General features: G+C 42.5%; 1 protein-coding gene across 4 annotated transcripts in view; it reads left to right on the top strand.

Moving 5' to 3' along the window:
- The first annotated feature begins 823 nt into the window (after positions 1 to 823).
- FGD3 (FYVE, RhoGEF and PH domain containing 3) overlaps positions 824 to 20,417 on the top strand; it is a 100,522-nt gene continuing 80,928 nt past the window's right edge. For 2 of the 4 annotated variants that reach the window (XR_005258354.1, XM_038148830.1), the window contains exon 1: positions 1,037 to 1,150. Coding sequence is in view for 1 of the 4 variants with exons in the window: in XM_038148833.1 (XP_038004761.1) it covers positions 1,015 to 1,150 (136 nt within the window). In the remaining 3 variants the exon portion in view is untranslated. Of the gene's footprint in view, positions 1,151 to 20,417 lie in introns of all 4 variants that reach the window. The other 2 variants (XM_038148833.1, XM_038148832.1) reach the window with 2 other exon arrangements.

Raw genomic sequence — 20,417 nt, 5'->3', positions numbered from 1 at the left:
TTATTTACTCCTTGTGATAAGAAGCTGGGAAATCTCAGAAAGCTCTCCTTTAGATATGTGCCTCACCTGAAGAGGCAGGGTTTTACCTGTGTGGAAGGAGCACTTCACCAGGGCTACAAAAGAGAGCATCAGCCTCCAACTCTGCTGCAATCCCTCCTACCTACAGCATCCTACTCCTTGTCCAGGCACAGAGTAGTGAGTCAGGTGGGCCTTCGGGTCTGACTATTTAAGAAGCTCTTGTTTTTTGGAATGGTTCTGGGAGCTGGGAAGAGGCTGGCAGGGTTTGGTCCCCTCAGACAAAATTCGTATCTGAATTGCTCTCTGAAGAGTACATGGAAGAACAGGTGAGCCAGAGAAGCCGTGCACAGCTCCGGGTCTCTCCTGGGCCTCGGCATGTGATCCACAGCCGCCCCAGCCGCTGCATCTAGCAGCTTTTGGCTCCAAGGGCAACAGCCTATGTAGAGCCTGTAGCCCTTAGATTTCCCTTTCTAATCCTTGTGACATGATTTTGAGCTTCTCCCTGGGTTCATCCACTTTCTTAACTAAGGGACGCATAAACACCTTCCCTGTGGCATGCGAATGATGAGGAGCTTGTGCGCCTCTTGCTCCCTGCAGCTGCATCCCGGAGCCCACCGGTTCACTCGGGGAGTTGTGGGATGCCCCCGGTTAGCCTAGGACCGGTCTGGCTCAGCGGAAGCTCCTCGTAAAGCTGCCCAGGGGCCACGCAAGCGGCAGGCGTTACTTCCCCAGGGTCGGGCGGGAAGGGGGCAGGAAAGGGTGTTTTCCCCCCTCCCCTTGGCCCCCGCTCCCGGCCCTAGGGAGGGGCCAGCCCCGGCGGTTGTGCCCTTTCCCCGCCGCTGCTCCCGGGCCGGGCGCAGCACTTGGTCTCCCGGCAGGCGGGGCGGCCCCTCCGGCGTGTCCCGTTGCCGCTTGGGCCGGGGCCGGGCCGGGGGCGCATCCCGCCTCCGCCGCCTTCAGGGGCGCCGCGTCCCGCTGGCGGCGCCTCATGGCGCGATGCAGCTGCAGTGGGAGGGAGAGGAAACCCACCCCCCTCTCCCGGCGGCCGCCTTTGTAACCGCCCGGCCCAGCTCAGCGCGTAGCGGCTCGGGGAGCGCCGGAGCGCGGCAGCGGGAGCAGATGGAGCCGGAGGGTAAGGCTACGCCCAGCCCCCCGCGCCCCGGCCGCGATTCCGAGAGCGCTGGCCCGCCGAGTTCTCGGTGGAGGCTGCGGCGGCCGCGGGGAGCCGGGCCGGGGGCGAGGCGGCGCAGTGGTCCCGGCGGGCCGCGGGGTCTCTGCGGCGCGGGCGGGGAGGCTGGTTCCCGGGTGGGCCCTGCTCCAGGTGTACAGGCCCCCCACCGCCGCCTCCCTCCCCTCGCCGGGCTAGGGGGCGGGCGCGGTCTCGCCGGTTCTGCTGGCGCCAGGGCCCCGCTCCGCTCGCGCCCTCGGCGGGGAGCCTGGGGTCGGGCCGCTCCGCCGCGGGGAGGCGGGGGCCCAGCGCAGCAGCTCGCACGGACTCGGGGGCGCGCTCAACTAACTTTCTTTCTTTAACTGATTTTTTTTCTTTTTGTTCCCTGCCCCCGCGAGCGGCTGGCGCGGTTCTGATGCAAACCCATCGCCCGGGGGGCCGGCCCGCCCTCCCCAGGCTGGACCCGCAGCGGCGCTGGCTGCGCTACCCACGGCCTCCCAGGCGCCAGCTGCGGGCTCACCCCGAGCTGCCCCCGCGCACACACCCTGGACCCGGCGATCCTGTGCGGCTCGCAATGGCCAGGGAATCCATGTTTGAGTAAATGCGGCACTGAGTTGTGTAAATATATTTTTAGTTCTCCTAAAACCACACAAAATCAGTTCTGTTAAACATTCATTTCATTAAGACTGCTATTAACTGTAGAGATTAAATTTATTTCCTGCCAATCCATATTTAGGCACTTATGAAATGCTGAGGGTTTTTTCCCTCTCTCTTTTTTAAATACCTTTTGGAACTGTTAGTACTCTAAACATAAACCATTTCTAGTTGCAAATTGGAAATCTCTGAACCATAATGATCTGTTATGTTTAGCTGGCTGTCTCTGTAAAACCAGCATTCTCATGGAAAAAAACCCAAAAAAACCCCCAAAAAACAGAAACAATGAAGGAAGGGGGGGGGGGGGAAAGCCCAAGAACCCAGAATGGGATTTATGTTTAGAAAACTGGCCGCATGCATCGTAGCTGTTTTTTAAACCTCAGTACCTATGTCACATTTTCCATTCCCAATATTAAGAGTGGTGTAAGTATGTTAAAGGGATATACTCTACTTTCCATTGCAAGCTTTAGGGAATTTTAACACAAAGGAAAATAGTTCTGCAACATAAAAGAATCTTGCAGTGCCTGATACACAGCGGCACCGAGGAATGGGAGAGACTATTGGCAATTGTTAATGACCGGAATTGGTTTTGTTGAGAAGCATGCAAAATGGAAGAGGGTTATGTGTGGTGACTAATACATTGGTAAAAGGATTCTTGCATTCTTTAGAAGTTTGTCTTTCATAGAAAGCTGTTTTTCACAATGCTAGGAGGATGATTTAGAGTTCATACTCCATCTAGCAGAGCTTTGTTTATAATATCCGTTGAAATAAGCAAGCTGTGTTCTTGATTTAGCTCATTTGTGACCCAGTTTGTTATGTTGTAAGTGTTCTTAGCTTAATAACGCTAAAGAAAAATTATAAAAATGAAATTGAATTTGAAGGAACTCCTTTTAAAGAAATAAATTCTTATTTTTAAAAAGTGGAAGTTTTCTGCCCTGTTTTTACCTACAATAGCTGGATCAACCTAGGAGGGATTATGGCGAGTTGCAGAGCTACTGAAGTTCCCCACCTGCCCTGGATCCAGAGATATTCAGGCAATCTGACTTGTGGCACCTCCTGGACTTTTGGGTACCAATCTTCAGTACATTAATTTTTAGAGTCTAGTCCTCCCACATGGGTTGGAGCCTGCAGTAGCTGAAATGCCCATGTTAGCAGCCTCCTGCTCTGTTAGTGAAAGAGCCAGGGCTCTCATGTCAGTTGCTTGTAGATTGCAATACAAGCAGTACGTAACTGCAATGTCAGTTGCTTGTAGATTGGTGCAGTATGTGTCCGTCTGTATGTGTGTGTTTGTGATTTCCTTGAGTGTGGTGCATCTCACTGAAGAGCATCAACCCGTGAGCTTTACTCCTGTTTTCAGAGTCAGGGGACTCAGAGTGTGGTGATATAAGGAAAATATGTAGAACTTGTTTGCTCTTATGGCTCTGATCTGATGTGCCCTGCTTGCATAGTCCTGGCTGGAATCGTTCTTGAATGGAGCTGGAATTGCTGTTGTTCAGTCACATTTGGCACAACTTCCTGCATTTAAATATATGTCTAAAACTCTTGCTGAAAGTGGAGTCAGGACTTTCTCTTTCCAGAGGACCTTTGCCTCTTGCCAAGTGTGCAGATCTAAGGCCTGTCAGGTATCTTCCACAGAAGCAGGGAAGAAAGATGGAGTTGATACTAGGTTGCCCTTTCCTTAAGGAAATCCAGTGAAGTGTACTAACGCTACAGAAATACTGACCAACACAATTCTTGTGGGTGTCTGCCCAGCTCCCAACAATGGCTGAGGTGATAATGTAGGACAAGGTTGGGACTGCAGAGTGTATTTGGTCTTGGAGTGTCTTGGAGGTGCAAGAGAGAATATTACATTCAAAACAATAAAAGCAGTAGAATTATAGTGATGATGGTTCCCATGGCTTTTTGTGTGGGATGAGCTTCTGTAGTGTGATAATGAGGAAGACTGCCTTAGGTCAGTGGTAGTGGAAGCAGGATGTTGAAACCTTGTGACACCAGGAGCGACAGACACGTGAAGTCAAAATCCCATGTGATGATTTTTCAGTTGTGCATTGTTTGCACTGCAGTGTTTAGAAGGCAGTTTTTGTCACTTGGTTTTCCAAAGTATTCCAATAGTTTTATACTCTGAGTTCCCCGATCAGGTTCGATGTGTTTGGTTCTGAGGAAGCTTTGTTCTCAAACAAGCTATGTGAGGTGGAGTGGTGTGAGCAGTGCTGCTCTCTGAAATATGACCTAAAGTCCAGCTGTTTCCTACTGGTTTTCAATGAAAAATGTACAGCTAACTTCCTGCAGAAGTTTTGGGAACAGCTCTGTCTTCTCATGTGTCTGTAAGCTCAAAAAACACTGAGTGTTCCTAACTGAAGCATGTCTGTTCTTGCTGACCAAGTGCAATAATTATGGATGCATGGGGTTTTTTCCAGATTGTCTGGTCGTTTGTTTTTAGGGATCTTGATAAGATTATTGCAGATCAATAATGGTCCTGCTTTGGTCAGTGAGTGTGACCAAGGGGTCTGTGTGAGAATTGAAAGGGCAGGGAGTATGCATGCAGCAATGATGTGATTAATGCTTTAGTCCCTCTGACTGCACACTGGTTTCTACTAGAGCTATGAACTTCTGAAATGCTTTTGAGTAAGATTTTGAGTAAGATTAATTTTCTTCTTCAAGCTGTTTTGTTGAAACTTACATTTTAATTTTTAAATTTAAATTTTTCATTTACCAGAAACTCAATTTGAAACTAAAAGAGGTGACTGGTAAAACCTAAGTAATGAATATTTCTAGTTCCCTGTATACAGATATTGTGTTAGACATTTGAGCTACTGATTGCATAGATGTTAACTTGTTTGAGTTGAGTGAACAGTGGCAGATTAAAATCAGTAATAACTACTGTGGTATCCATTTGTATTGGCAGTATCAGATTTCAATGTGAAATTTGATGTTTCACTTGAGAGACTGGCAGTGACTTGCGATTCTTACACAATGCTGAATATTGATACTCTTTTGAAAATATGTCTCTTGTTCCAAATTCTCTGAACAAGCTCAAAGTTCCTTTTAAGTAAAAAATAATGTGACTTCATATATTCCTCAGATGTGGGAACAGAGCATATGACATAACCTGAGCTAAGATGGACTTGGACATGAGTGAGAGAGAGGAGGGGGAAAGTAAGAGGGAGTATCGTTGAAGTCCTTTCCATGATGTGACAGCTCTTGAGCCATGCTGCATGCCCGTCACCAGCTCTCAGGGCTCTCATTTTTTTTGTCCTCTGCCAACCCCTTTGAACACCCCGTTGAGAGCTGAGCCTGGCACCCCTGAGCACAGGACCCCAGACCTCCATGGTGAAAATCCATGTGAAATTGAAAATAAATGTCTGCAGCTCAGTGTTGCATTCTCTGGAGCATTTGGGAGGCAGTGAATTCACAGCACGGAGCTCTGGCTGGTTTGGAGGTTATGAATGGTGAAATTTGAGATGCCTTTGTTGGTGGAACAATAGTGAGGTATACTGGAAAGTGCTTCCAGGAGAACTTTTTTCTCCTCCCTCTACTCTCCCCCCTCCCATTCACAGCCAGCTCCTAAAAGCAAGGTTTATTATAATTTGATTTACATTTTACACTTTCCAGCATCTTAAAATTTTATGGATCTTTGGGTTTTATTTCACAATTTCTGGTTGTTCATTCTATCTGTGCTGCCTGCAGTTAGGAGTTCCTGATATTACAATACTGAGTGTTTGCTTTACCTGGGTACCCAGTGAGTGCTGTGCCAGCCTGTGCAGAGAAGATGCGCTGGTACATGGTGTCCCTGCCAGTGATGCTAATTGGAGTGACAGCCTCATGCTCATCTCCACTCCCTTGGTGGTGTGGCTGTTACTTTTTCTGTCACTGGTCACTGTGTCCTTCTATGAGAAATACCCAGGTCTGCAGTTGTGGTCTGGCATCTCAGGGTTAACTTGTTGAGTTTAAGTGGCATTATTTAAAGCACATTGCCTCTGTGGTTCCTGACCACTACCTCACAAAATGCTATTCTCCCTGCCTTTTCTTCTGGTTTTACTGACTTCTGTTGCTTTTTTTGTTGTTCTGTGAAAGAGTTTATTGGTAATACCTGCTTCCTTGTTTTCTGGGTTGCACTTTTCTTGCTATTTGTCTGTGGTTAAGACCCTTGTGTGGGACAGAAAGCCAATGATTTAACTGCTGTGAGAGAGCTAGGTGAAGAATTGAGGTGGAAGGCTGAGAAGCAGAGGTTGTTGGCATAGCATAATCTCAGCCATGGCATAAAGGACTCCCTGCAGGATCCTTAAGGGGATCAGCAAAGTTAGTTCATCAACTCCTCATCTGTAGTCCCTCCATTAACAGAGAGAAGAAATTCCTATCGTGAAGCCAGGCCAGTTGAATAACCTTTCAGATAAGGGCACAATACTTTTGTCCCTCATTCTTTCTTTTCTCCCTCTTAGTATAATTAATTTTGTGGTTATGGACTCTTAAAAACCAACAGCTCTTCCACAGATAACCATCAGCATAAAAAAGTTGCAGGAGTGCTAAAATGGGATTTTTCTCCTTTGTTGAGGAGCTTGGTAGTGCTTGAATGATGTAATGTATGTTAATGGTGGGGCTAGTAAATCTGGCTTTACTGTCACATGGCATCCCCAAGAGGCATTGCTGGTCCTGCTCTGTGCTCCTGTTGGGCACCAGTAGCCTGAGAAGGATGTTTTGTGTCTCAAAGAAATATGTCAAGTGTTACCAACTTTAGTGTCTTAAATGCTGATGACTTTCTAGAGAGCTCAGAGTTACTAGAGACAAGAATAACCGTTTCTAAATTTTAAAATTTCATAGGCCTCTGGAGTACCTTTAAATGTGCTGGAAATATTGATAGCTGTTCAGAGGGCACTCTTGAGGTTGGGTCAGAAGCAGTCGTTGAGCAGCAAATAGTCATGTAGAATTAATGGTCTTCAAATATGTTGATTTTTTTTTTCCTTAGTCATAGTAAAAATGCATCTTTTGGGATGACAGAACCTTCGAGGTACTAGCAGGGACAGAGCAAACCACTGGCCATTGCTGTGAGAGGTGAGGAGCTTTGAAACTTTTTAGGTCCTCACGCATTTCATCATAGCCATGAGCAATTACTTTACTGTAATTGCATTTTAAAATCCTGAAATGTCCCCTTTTGAAAGATTGTTCTAGTTCTTTATTTCTTCTTTATTCTTCTAACTTGATGCTGCTTCACAGAAGTTCTTTTGTTTAAGGAATATTCAAAGAGAGAGCATTTTTATGCTGGACTATTGAATGAATCAATTGCACATGAAATTTCCCATTTTTCTCTCTTGAAGTATTCTCCACTGAAGTATACAGAACCACTGCTAAAAGTGTAGTACCTTAACAGGTAAGTTCTGGTACTCATTGAGCTGGTTAATTAATATGAATGGCTAAAACATTAATACAGAGTCCAAAGCTGACACTGGTTAGATGTCAGCCTGTTATTGGAAGCCCAGCCTCTATCCTTGGGATGGAGCATTTGGATACAGTGTGTACAAACAGCATACACATCTCTACATGGCATCATGGCAATGTGGATGGAGATTTTTGGAGGATAGCAGTCTTCATATTAAAGAATCTGATTTCTAAAAGTCTGAAGAACCCAGTAGTCCCAGTATTTTTTGAAAGACAGGGTGACATCTAAATATCACTTGGATGTCGGAGGTTTTTCCTCTTTATTTCATACTTCTGACAAACAGGCAGGTGTCTGACTATAATGAAGGAATTTAACACTGGGCTCTAGTTTTCTTAAACTCTTGGCCTCTTTTTATTCTTTTTTTGGGGGCTTCTTCTCTGAGCAGAAATTCTCTCTTGGTAATTTAACTCTAAGCAAATATGTACATTCATGAGATTCTTGCTACTTCAGTAATAATTTTGAACCTTGAGGTTGAAACAGGGTGAAAGTTAATGTACCAAACACTGGGGCAAGGAACTGTAAAAGGAAGACCAAAGAAGCCTCCAAACATGGGTTTACCATGTTTGATATGAATCACCTGCTAAGTGTAATTTGGTTGTCACTTCAGAACGAGATCTACAGAGATACTGTGTTTTCTGTCTCTGACCCTATGTGTCTGATGGGGGCTTGTGATTTGAATTTCACTCACAGCTTTAAAAAGCTGAATAAAGCTGTGTAAAAACTGAAGGGAATGAAGAAGTAGAATAGAAGACTGAGATAGAAAAGAAGGAAAAAAGTGAATACAGTGCAAAAAACTTCATAGGGGTGTAGGAAGAGATTTTGAAGAAAGAGGGTTTTAAAGTCATAATTAATAAGTAATCTGAATTTTGTGGAAAAAGGAAACCTGTACAAAATGCTCTGGGAAATTAACCTGTGGGCACTGCAGAAGTAAGGGAAAAGTTCTCCAGGGTAACACCAACAGAGAGCTGAAGAAATGCAGTAAAGGAAGGAGTGATCTCTCTGCAGACCAGTGAATGAAAATACCACCAGATCTCAGCTTCCCGTGCATTTGGTTTTTTCCCTGGATTTTGCTGTTTCAATCCAGCATCAAGCCCTGTGCTGGCTGCAGTGTTTCTGGGAAAGACCGGGGATGAGAGTGTACTTTGTAGGTATGATATTTTATGAAAATCCCTTTGCTAGGATTTTCTTCTCCTGAGAAGCTGAGAGGGCCTCAGCTTCAAGTGTAAACAATTTGTTAGCTGCTACTGTGGAATGTAGCAGGTGCTTTCTTGATTGGTCAATGTGGGATGTTTCTACTTGGTGACCTATCAAGAAAGCAGCAGCTCTCGGACTCTCTGGGAGTCAAAGAACTTTGTTATTCATTCCTTTCTATTCCTGTCTCGCCTTCTGATGAATTTTTCTCTCTGTTCTTTGTAGTATAGTTATAGTGTGATCTTTTTAAATGTAATATATATCATAATATAATAAACCAGCCTTCTGAAATGGAGTCAAGATCTCTCCTTCCTTTCATCAAGTCCTAACTGCCCTGAAGACCACCGCATTAAGTGTACTCAGTTCTCACACCTTTTGGGGGAGAAATATGCAAGGTGTCTCATGGAGGTTCTTGGTGAAGGATGGAGCTTCCTCATACAAGCCCACCTTGGCCACACATTTTGAGATGTGTTTGGAACCCCAGGGATTTGGTAGTGGTGTGGCCCTTGAGTCAATCACTGCAGCTCCATGCTGCTGCTGGTGAGCTGCCAGGAGAGCAGGGTTGTGTGCACCTGCATGGGATAGCTGAACACATAACCCAGTGCAAGCTGGGCATTGTATTCCCTCTTAAATTGGATGGAAAAGGGGATTGTGCCCTCATAGGTAAAATTGTGCTGTTGGTTGACATGGTTGTACTGGAGCTGTGACTGAACCTACAAAAAACTGACAGTGATTAAGGCCCAGTCCCCAGGCTGTAGTAGTGTTGGGTTTCACCCCTGGATTGGGGTGACCCCAAAAGATGGAAAAGTCTCTCCTCCAACCCGTGCCTTCAAAGAAAGACTCAGTAGTCCTCTGTTGTCCAGTCTCAAGGTTGTTTATTGTTGGTTATCTAAAAGATTCTTCTCCTGAACTGCTGTGGCCCGTTCAGCAGCTCAGACAAAGGCACACTGCCCTCCCAGGGGGCTGGTGCCATCTTTTATATCACACATTACATGTTACGTGTTTATACTTTTCCCCCAATACCTACTATCTATATTGAATAGTGACTTTCTACTCTAAACCAATCTGTGAGTGCCAACATCACCAAAGACATGGAGGCGAGGAAGGAGAAAGAAGGAGGACAGGGCACACCCAAATCCCTCCATCTTAAAACTCCTGACCCCCATGTAGAAAACTTGGACCCCTGGGTACAAGGCTTAAAATCCCCCTGTACAGCAGTCAAAAATCCTTCCTTTCACTTTGTGACTACTTCTACTACAATACCTAAACTTGTGTGCCTTGTAATTCTTCATACAGAGTTGGTAATTTGCTCCACAGGCTAAGATCGAAACCCCACGTGTCTTTGGCTGCATGCCAGGGTCTCAGAGCCCCCTGCCAGTGGTCTGGCCATCCAGGGCACCCAGAGGGATGTCCTGGTTCCAACATAGTAGTGTACATCTTGGAACTCTTAAGGGTTTGTATTAAAGTGACCTATATGGTTTTTCTATTTAATTTTTTCCCCATTTTTTCCTTGTTTATTGATTGTCTGCAAAGCCCTTGACTGGGGGTAGATGAATTTTGCTGGAGGAAACTTCAACCATTCCAATTTCCTGTTGGAGCCAGGTGTGCCACCTCTGTGAATCACTCTCACTGGCTGTGGGAGTCATCCATACAGAGTGAAGTTTCCCACTGAGGAACAAAGGGTGCCACCTGCTGAGCTCTCCTGGATCTGTTTTACTAATTGCTATTGAAATTCTTACAGCCTGTTTCTTGGCTGTAGAAATGCAGGGCCAAATATCAGCACTGTTGGGAGAAGTCCCCTTCTAATTGTTGTGTGGTTGAGAAATGCATTTCTTAATTTTTTTTTATTTTTCATCTTATGCAAATACATGCCTTGCATTGCCATTTCTAATCTACTGTTGGAAGTGCAAGTGTTCCCAGCTAGGGGAGAGTAAGATTTCCTCAAAATAGTAAAATAAAACCAGTAATTTAAAAGTAATAAAAATAGTAATTTAAGAAAATCATCCATGCTGTGTGGAGTTGTTGGAACTGGGTCTTTGATTGGAGTTATGGTTGCTTGATCTTGATGGCTGCACAGTCAAAAAAGTTGTTTCACTTGGAATGCAGAGCAGATGCTTTTCTTATTCACTTGAAAGGATAGTCTGGTGTTTTATTGGTATTTTCCAGACCATGCAAGTCCCAAAAGTTATTTTTAAAACTGCTAATCCTTTTAGGACAAAGAAACTGCTGAAGCAAATGTTGAGGATAGGAGAGCTGCTGTGTTACTTGTCCATCTACTTTGGGGTTCTGGCCACAGACCGAAAAGCTTTGTAGCAAATAGTTATGGAATAACTGGCAGCAAGAGGTGGTTTTATTATTTCTTTTGTTCCCCCTACTCTCAATTGTTTAAAAATTCCATTGTGTCTTAAAGCTGGAGGGTTCATTGACTCACTGAATTCATGGCCTCCATGGAAATTGACATTTTCTTATGGCTGGTAACAGAATTTCTAGTCATTCATAAACTGTATACAGAGTTGTGCCACTGTTTTACTTGTATGTTTGAAGTGTTGAAATGTTGTATCATGACAATATATCCTGAGGGTGGATGTTCCAACCCCCTCCTCTGTGCAAAGTGTTGAATTTTGGGGTTGAGCTGATTCATTCAAAGCTGTAAGGAACCCACAGGTGAGTTGCCTCCAACTGCACAGTGTGCACTGTTTTATTGCTCCCTTTTCTCTACTCCCTCTTTGTTGGATTAGGTTTCATCATAGAGAATTGAGCAGGATCTTGCTGAATGATTTTTGATGACAGCGGAGCCTCTATAGGGTGGTGGCTTCCTCTCTCTTCCATGGAGGGTCAGAAACCCAGGTGGTGCCTGTATTCTGGGAGAGGCTTGGTGAAATGCTCTTAAAAATCTTAAACTGTGAGAACACAGGTTTTAAATTTGGTTGTTTGATTCCCCTACATCTGCTTTTGCACCTATATTGCTTGGGTCTCCCAACCACAAAGGTATTGGCTGCTAAGACTATATTCCAAATTTGCCAAACACATTAGGTTTTCCTGTTTCCTGATCTGTTCCATCAGCTTTATAGGATGAACATCAAACTCCTGTTGAGTCCTGGTCATCTGTTTGTCCCACTTCACAGTGCCTGTGGAATCCTCGAGTACTACTGATGTGGCTTAGCATCAGTAAAAAAAACCTACCACTTTTTTTTTTTTTTCCTCATTTCCAACTGTTCTTGGTGTCTTCCCTCTGACATATTCAGTTCTGAGTGACACAGTTCTGTGGAAACTCTAGGATATTCCTGATGGCATCTTTTCCCAAAATGTTTCTGCTGTGACATCTGCTTGGCTGACTAATAAAATTTAATAAACCCTGAGTTACTGCAGTTTGAGCTGAATTTAGCCTTGATCTTCAGATCCTTCTGGAGACAAGATTGCAAAAATGTACATTTTTGTGCATTACTTTCGGCCCTCTAAAACTTTTAGTTGTATGTCCAAGAGTTATTGAGGTTTGGATAGACTGTGTTTGTGGAGTTATGATGACTCTATGCTGCTGTTTCCCTGATTTTTAATTTAATTTCACTTAATTCCCATCCCCCACTGAATTTATGTTTCTCTATCTTGTGATGGAAGAAGCGATTTTACGTATTAAATGAGACTTTTGAGCATGTAATCTCTTGGTGTAGCTTGAAGAATTCTGGGTGTGGTGATATGATAAATAACAAAATCCATTGTTGTCATCATTCCTTAGTACCATGCATCCCACAGGGAATCCCATCAGGCATCTACTGAGGAAGTGCTTGGCGCTAAAAGCTGATTTTTTAATTTCACCAAGTAGTGGGGAAAATAAGATGAGACTTAATCTAATATCCATTTAATTGGTAAATCAATATATTGATCTATCTTTTGAAATGCATTAAAGATGTTTAAATGACATGTGCCTTAGTTTCTAAAAATACTGCAGAATTATCATTTGCAGTAAAGGCCTTAAAATACTTTTTTATGAAATAAAATTCTTTTTTCTTTTTAAAATGTTAGTAAGAGTTTTCAAAGGGAGCACAATTATAGAAGTGGGAGTAGTTAGAATGTGATTCTGCAACTTCCATTTTGGTTTTGTTTGTTTTTTTAAGACTTGAAAATCAGATGGTGGTTTAAGGGATTGCAGTGATGTGCCCTTGCTGAGAAGGCTTGTGGCAGACCTTCAAATCCAAATCCTTATTTTTTAGTCTGGTGTAGTGAAGATTACTGTCATTTATTTCACTTAGAAACAGAGTAGGCTTTTCAGTAACTTTGGTGTTAAAAGACACGACTCAAAGAAAGTTTTCCCTCTGATGATTCTGCTGCCAGATAGATTTATTGGAGAGAGGTCACACTTCCAGGGATTACACAGGCTGGAGCAAGATAAAGCCTTGTCTGAACAGAGTAGGCATAGCTTTGCCTGGGTATTGCTCCTTAGATGTCTTCTAATGCAGTGGGTAACCAGTACAGGACTAGAGCTGATCAGCCAGATTTCATGCCCAGAGTTTCCCAGAGAAGGGAAATCTGTTGGAAAAATGCTTTTCCAAAAAGGGAGCCTGAACTGGAAATACGGTGGTAACATTCATCTTACTGATGGATTTATAATCACAGTTCTGCTTAAAATGATGCGTCTTAAATATATGTATTTTTAGGTTGTGTTACAGCTGGGTGATAGACTTGTGTAAATGTGTCTATTGAATGAATGTGTAATTAATGTCCAGAATAAAAGAAATGTAATTAACAAGATTTTTCTTCATAAGGATCGCATTTATCAAATAGGTTTGTCTTTTCTATGTTAGCAACCTGGTCTAGTGGAAAGTGTCCCTGCCCATAGCAAGGGGATTGGAATGTGGTGGTCTTTAAGGTCCCTTCCAATGCAAACCATGTGATTCTGTAATTCTGTGAATATGCAGAAACTGGATATAGATTGTTATACTTCCTTGTTTTGTCTCTGATTTGTAGTGGGTTTGGTTTTCAGTGATGAAAATGTGTTGCTGCATCTTTAGCTGACTCTTCAGCTGACTCTGAATTTGTCCCCACAGCCTGCACCCAGCTGGCCTATTCAAGATGTGGTGTAGTCTTCATTTCCACTTGCTGATATTGATTAAACTGTAGTGCCCAAATTTTTTTCCTCTTCCTTTTGGAATACATTAAATGCATTTTTAAGACCTGGATGTCACAGTTGCAGGATTTGAACTAGTTTGTTTAAACAAAAAAACCCACAAAAACTGGAAGTCTGTATTTTTTCTACAGACTAGAAAAATATAAAAATAACTATTGTTATTTTTAGGTTTATTTAAGGACAGTCATGATGGAGGCTGATTTATGCAGGATTTGAAGTGTAGCTCAGATGTGGATTTCTACAGCAGTTTATAGAAAGCGTAGAAATGTTTGTAGAGGCTAGATAGTGACAGTGTTAGGTTCTGTTGTTTGGCTGAAATACGTAGCATACTCGTTAAAAGATATTGACATCTCTGGTCTCTTACTTGAAATTAACCTAGATAGGTCAGTGTTGCTGCTCTCTGTCAATCCTACAGATTATATCTGTTCTGATTTTCTGTTTTTGTTGATTACTGATATTAAATCTAATGTGTTTTTTGGCTAGAGTTTTGTCTTGTAGGGTTGGGATTTTTTTTTAACTAATTGCTTTTTGAGAGAAATCAGGAGTACGGCTTCCTTCTTTCTAGTTTTTTTTTTTTTTTCAGTGCTGACAATTGTCTCTTGAATGCTATATCTGAGCTGACAGATCCACACTCCATTATGCAGACCTGCTTCTGAATACATTCCCAGCATACTAACTATTCCAGAAAGTTAATGCAAACACCTCCAGTTTCTTTCCTTTCCTCAGCTTCTGTCATACTGACCATGTAGAAAAAGCTATTTGTGTCTAGATTTGATTTGTTTCCCTGTGCTAGTCTCCAAATTTGGAGCACTCTTTAAGCTCTCTTCTGCTAAAACAACTTGCAGGTAGTCAGCTCTTTCCTTTTTGGGGCTGTCCATGTAAACTCAGCTGGGATCTAGCCAGCATGGCTAAGGGTCTTCTGGCTGGGAAGATACAGGAATCTTTGTTACAAGTACTGTTTTGGGGGTGTTTTTCTTGTTTTTCTTGGGGGATTTGTGTTGGGTTTTTTTGTTTGTTTGTTTGGGTTTTTTTGTGGGAGGAGGATGTTGTGGTTGGTTTTGTTTGATTTTTTGTTTGGTTTTTTTCTTTTGTTTATTTTGTTTGGTTTGGTTATTTTGTTTCTTTGGGGTTTTTTGAGTGTGTTTGGTTTCAAAGAAGACCTTTGAAAATAACATTATGTGTTGTATACATGCTGGAATAGCTTCATCCCAGTGAAGGCAAACAGCAGATCCTTGTCAGTATGAGCTCAGCTTTAGTTTCTGTTATATGCTATTTGATCCTTGGATGGATTTTCCCCTAGAAAAAAGCATTATCTTCTGAGTTCAGGTAGGCTAAGCCACTATTAAAAGTTGGCTTGCAGTGTTTGTAAATGTGGGCACACCATAGTTTTAGATCATGTAGCCAGGATTATTATAAACAGTGACATGTTTTCTGCTCTTTGTAGACATGCTTAGTTTCATGGTGTCATGGTTTGGGAATGGTACTCCCCAACTAAGTACTCCCACCAGAGCTCTCCAAGCCATGCTCCACTTGCTCTCTCCCTTGTGGCAGCTGGATAGGAGAATTGGAAGCACAGCAGATAAAGATCATGAGTTGAGAGAAGATCAGTTTACTGAAAACAGCAATGAGGTTAGAAAATTAACAGTAAAGGCAACAACAGTAATACAGAATAAACAGGAAAGAGACCAACAGTTCATGTGCTCATCACCATGCAGGACACTTGACAATACCTGACCACACTATGCTGTGCCACCTCGAAGGGACCCCTTCCTCCATCCTGGAAAATGATATGAAGTGGTGCAGTGTAACCTCTGGGCTCTACAGTAAAAATTAACCCTATCCTGGCTGGAACCCAGGACAAGTGTTCTTTTTGGAATGACACTTGAGGTTTTAGTGCTGTATTCAGCCTGCAATACTAAGCAGACCCAGTACAGCAGAGGAAAAATGTGTGTCTTGTTAGGGAAAAAAAATATTCTCAGTTTATGGGGGTTCAGTATATTCCCTTGCAAATTCAACTTTGTAAGAAAATGGATTTTTATTTTCTCCAGATTTAGGTCCCAAATATGCTCGGACATCTGAACCAAATGTAGAGTTCTCTACAAGTCACGTTATGAGTGTTGTCCACATTCAAATGTTGGGTGATCTCCTTAGATTATCTTTAAAAGTGTTTCAGGATACAAATTGTAAAGTAATCTTAGCTGAAGATCTAGGGTGCTTAGCAATTGAGGATTGTCTTCAACATGCCAATATCATTAGGAAAAAGCCCAGGCTATTCTAAATAGTTCTTCTATTATATTTCCACTCTCTATTTACAGGCTTGATAGAAGTTTTATTGTTTATGTGGCATGAAAGGCTTTGGTCCATAAGAGCAGGAAATGACAGGAAAAAAAATGTTTACTGCCTGTTACACCACTCTGTTCCAATGGGAAAATAAAAGTAGGAACAAAATTTTGGTTTCCCCTCCCTTCATTTTCCTCTTTGTTGGAGGGGGTATGTTTGTTACAGTGGAAATTGACTGAAGGAGTTCCTTTTGTGCTTCAGCTTGTGAAGCACATGGGTCCATGTGGAAATACTAGATTTCTTTCAGTTTGGGAGATTAGGAAAAAATTGCAGCAGTCAGAGAAAGGTATCTGTCATTCTTGAGGTAAATATAAGATGTTTAGTGATCAGTGGCTCAGGTAGTTACATGAGGGCAAGGGAAAAATGTAATGCTGAAAAGTGGGGGAATTTGGGTTCTGCCAAAGAAAAGAGCTTTGTGATGGTCTTATTCATTGGTGAGTAGTATAAACTGTTGTCTCTGCAGAGTTCTGGGGGTCCTGCAGTCACAGTGGTAACAGAGGTTGTCTTGGCTTCTTATAATGGCTGATCGGGTCTGAGAGAAGAAAATAATTTTCTGCATTTCAGAGCTGTTCACCAGTCAGTGCTTTGCTGGTGTTACAGGAAACTTCTAATTGCTAATATTGTCAGGAAAGCTCCTCTGCCTCCCTCCCCCATTACAAATTTGAGTTGCTACTGTACTGGCAGCCAGCAATCTTGACACCAACACCAAAGGCAAAACTAGAAAGATGAGTCTTTAATGAATCTGTAAGATGTATGTCAGGAAAAGATTCCTTTAGCTAGAAGCTGGTGTCATGGTGGCTTTACATCTTTTGGTATTGGATAAAGTGGCATTTGATGGAGTCACCAGAAGACCACAGATCTTCTCCACTGGAAAAAGTGGGTGTTGTAGGAAACTCAAGACATGGCCCTGCTAATTCTTGTAAATCTCTCAGCTTCTTTCCATGCTCCTAAACACAGGGTTTGCAATCCCTAATTGGGCATGAGGACTCCTCACTGAAGTGGCTTTACTTGTCACTGTGGTAAGACATTCTGTTGCCCTGAGCTGTAACATAGCTTAATTTTGGCACCGTTGCTGTCCTGCAGTTTGTGGAGGAGGGCTCCTCTTATTATATATGTAGAGTTTTTTATTCTACTAGGACTAATAGCTAGATCATATTTACAGAGGTCAATGCATGGTATAATGCAGTAAACTGATTAAAAAAACCCAAACTGTATTAACATCTTTAGCTATCTAGAGTATTTTTAGATTTCACCCAAAACAACTGAGCCTGGAACTAGGAGGTTACTGAGAGGTAAGGTGCTGCTCTAGTGTTCTAGCTTTCTCTGCAGTTAGGCAGACCATGTTTTGCACTTGGTTGCTTGAGGGTTTCTAATCAGGAGAATCAGAAGCTTGTCCTGTTTCAAGTACTGACTTATACTGTATAATTGAAACAACTGACTTTCAGGTGTTAGTATACAGTGCTTACACTTTGACTGCATCAGCTACCTCTGAATTGAGCTTTGAGGTAGTGCTTTTTGGTCTTTGTGGGCTCAGTTGGATCTCTGACAGCAGTTGAGAAAGTCAAGAAGGGGATTGGCTTTGTTTCCTCTGACCTCCTGAAGCTTTTTGTCTCTTCCATAATTCATCTTGGTCTGTTGAGGACTTCATTTGAAGTCTGTAAAAAACAGGTTTAGGTTATTTGAGCTGTCTGGAAAACCCTGTTGGACTTGGATCATCTTTAAGGCCACCCAAAAGCTTGGGCTGGATATCTAGGCTAGTGTGTTGCTGGCAAGACACCTCTTGGCATGAAGATATGTCTTGGTGTTTTGGATAACCTTTAAGGTTTCAGCTTGATCCAGAGTGCGCAGATACACAGTCTCCCTTGCAACTGGATGGATTCTCTGCATCTGTAGCATTGGTATTTATTAGTGACAACTGTGACTTGGGATGCAGAGACTAACAGTCTCTTACAAACCTTTTCTTAGTGAATGCTGTCTGTTGGAAATTCCTGATGAGAAGTTTGCTCTCAGTTTCTCCTAGATAGACTGGACTTAATGGTTGCCTTCTCTCTTGTGTCAGTTTTGGGGTAAGACTGGATTTGGCTTGTAAAGGAGGAGTATAAACAATTCTTAGAGTATTTCTGTTTCTCATTCAGGAGTGGGAAGCAGTTATAGTGGACATTGTTCTGTTTAGGATGTATTCTTAGTTTTTGGTATTTAGTGGTAGATTTTGCTTAGGTAATATGTTTACTTAGAGGTTAAAAATATCAAAGAAAGGAAGAATAGCTTGTATTTGCTATGTCTACATCAGCCTATGGAATTTGATCTGTGGAAAGAAAGTGGTGCTAAGGATCACATCTGCCCTGGGTGTGAGTGTGAAGGGCTTTTAGATCAGCTCACGGTAGGCCCTGAAAGACCACGTGCCTGTCTGCTGCTGTTGTGTGCTTGATGTAGTCACCGAATGCCTGTCCTCTTGAGAGACAGCAGGTCATATGTTCCCAGGCTGTGCTTGGCTACAAACCAAAACACAATAGTTTGAAGTGAGGTGGGAGATAGCTTCAAAGGAGCCCTCTGGCTAGCACTAAAATGGAGATGGTGACACATCCCTTGTCAGTCCCTGGAAAACCTGCACAGTGGAGTTTGACAGTCAGCTTGGTGGGGCCATGACTCAAGGCTCAAATTGAGCCTTGGCCACTCTTCACTTTGATCCCACACAGGAAAGAAGTGTCAGAGAGCAGATTAATTTTGTGTCTGTAAGGTGTTCTTTGCTCATCAAATTGACTTTGGATAATGATAAAATTGATGGAGTCTGACTGCATAACACAGAACAACTCAGTCTAACACAGAACTCAGCCACTAGACCCAAAAACTAAAGTAGGAGAACCTCAATCCATTGCACTCCTTCTGGTTTGATGGCAGTGACAGCAAGAGATGCCCAGAGCCTGGAGATGGATCACAGGATTGGAGCCCTCTGAGACATGGAAGATGTCCCTGCCCATGGCAGGAACACCTTGTTGAAATGAAACAGTCTTTAAAATGCTGTTGAGCCCAAATCATTCTAGGACCTTGACAAATAAAGCCATGCTGGGCTGCCTTCTCTGACAGTTGGCTTTTGCTGTGATTCCAAACAATTAAAACTTGCTTTAGTGCCATCAGTAGCCATGACCATGACCTTCCACAATAAGCAATGAAATTGTTTGAAAGGTCAGGAAGATGTTGCTGTTTTTTCTGCTCCCTAAGTTGATCAACACTTGTCTTCTTCCTAGAAACTGGAGTGTTTCATGGAGGTGTGTGCCCAATTGTTTGCTTATCAAGATTGCTAAATATATTTTAAAATCAATGTCTTTAAAGTAATACATTCATTGGAGGGGGGATTACTTTGAAAACTGATGCATTACAACTGATAGAAAATAATTTTGTGGTGATCCTGGCAATGGCTCCTTTTTGTTTGTTTATTTGTTTTGTGGGGTTTTGTTTGTTTGTTTGGGTTTGGTTTGTTACAAAACTTATTTGTCACCAGGAGCTTCATTAGTAGGAGTTTCTTGTAATCTATCTTTTTCTTTTTGGCTCAGTCTCTTAAGTGATAAAAAAGGAGATGATTTCTGATTTTTAAAATCATGATATCAGAGCTGATTAATGTTGATTTAGAGAGACGCACAGGATATATGTTTCAAAGGCACAGAAAGAAATGGGAATTTTGATTTCTAGTTAAATATTTGCTTTTTTTAATTTAAAAGTTTGCAGCATCCCTGTTCGCCTTGATTAAGGCATCAGATTTTTGATTCCTTCTTTGAATTTTTTCTTTTTTCTTGATGAGGGAAAACAGCTTGACATTTTACCCAAGGTGACAGATTTCCTTTAAAGCTCCAGTTCTAGATTCAGGTAGTTACTTATGGATCTCAGATTAGATTAAAAAACTAAATAATTTTTAACTGAAATTTTTCAATGTATTTATTGGAGGCATACAGCTTTTTAGATAGTAAGTCATAAAAAAATTGTGTTTCCCAAATTTCAGAGGGGTAAGTCCACCAAATCCCTGGATGTGTTATTAGAATCTTATGGCTGATCTTGTAAATACCTGCACCTGGCAGAGGTTTGGACTTCAATTCTTTACATCTCTGAGGCCATAGGTAAATATTGTCTCTGTTTAGTTCATTTATTTTTTCCTCCCTAGCAAAATTTTTTGTGTGAGGTTCTTTGGTGCAGTTCTAAGTCAATCCACCAGATGACACAGGATGCTTAAGGATGAAAACATGAGTGGTCCTGCATGAAAAATTCTGTATTCCTATGTTGATTTAGAAAAAAATTCAGAACATCTTATTTCCAAAAAGTTTTCATTTGGTACTGGTAAAATTGAAGGGTGTGTACAAATGATACTCCCCATCCCTGTGAGTGTTCAAAGCCAGGCTGGACAGGGCTTGGAGCAACCTGGGATAGTGGAAGGAGCCCCTGCCCATGGCAGGGTATGGGATGAGATGAACATTGAGGGCCCTTCCATGATTCTATACTCT

This window comes from Motacilla alba, chromosome 12, assembly GCF_015832195.1.
Source record: "Motacilla alba alba isolate MOTALB_02 chromosome 12, Motacilla_alba_V1.0_pri, whole genome shotgun sequence".
NCBI classification, from domain to species: Eukaryota; Metazoa; Chordata; class Aves; order Passeriformes; family Motacillidae; genus Motacilla; species Motacilla alba.
Note: the sequence above shows the minus strand (reverse complement) of the source record. Positions and strands in the feature narration are given on the sequence as shown.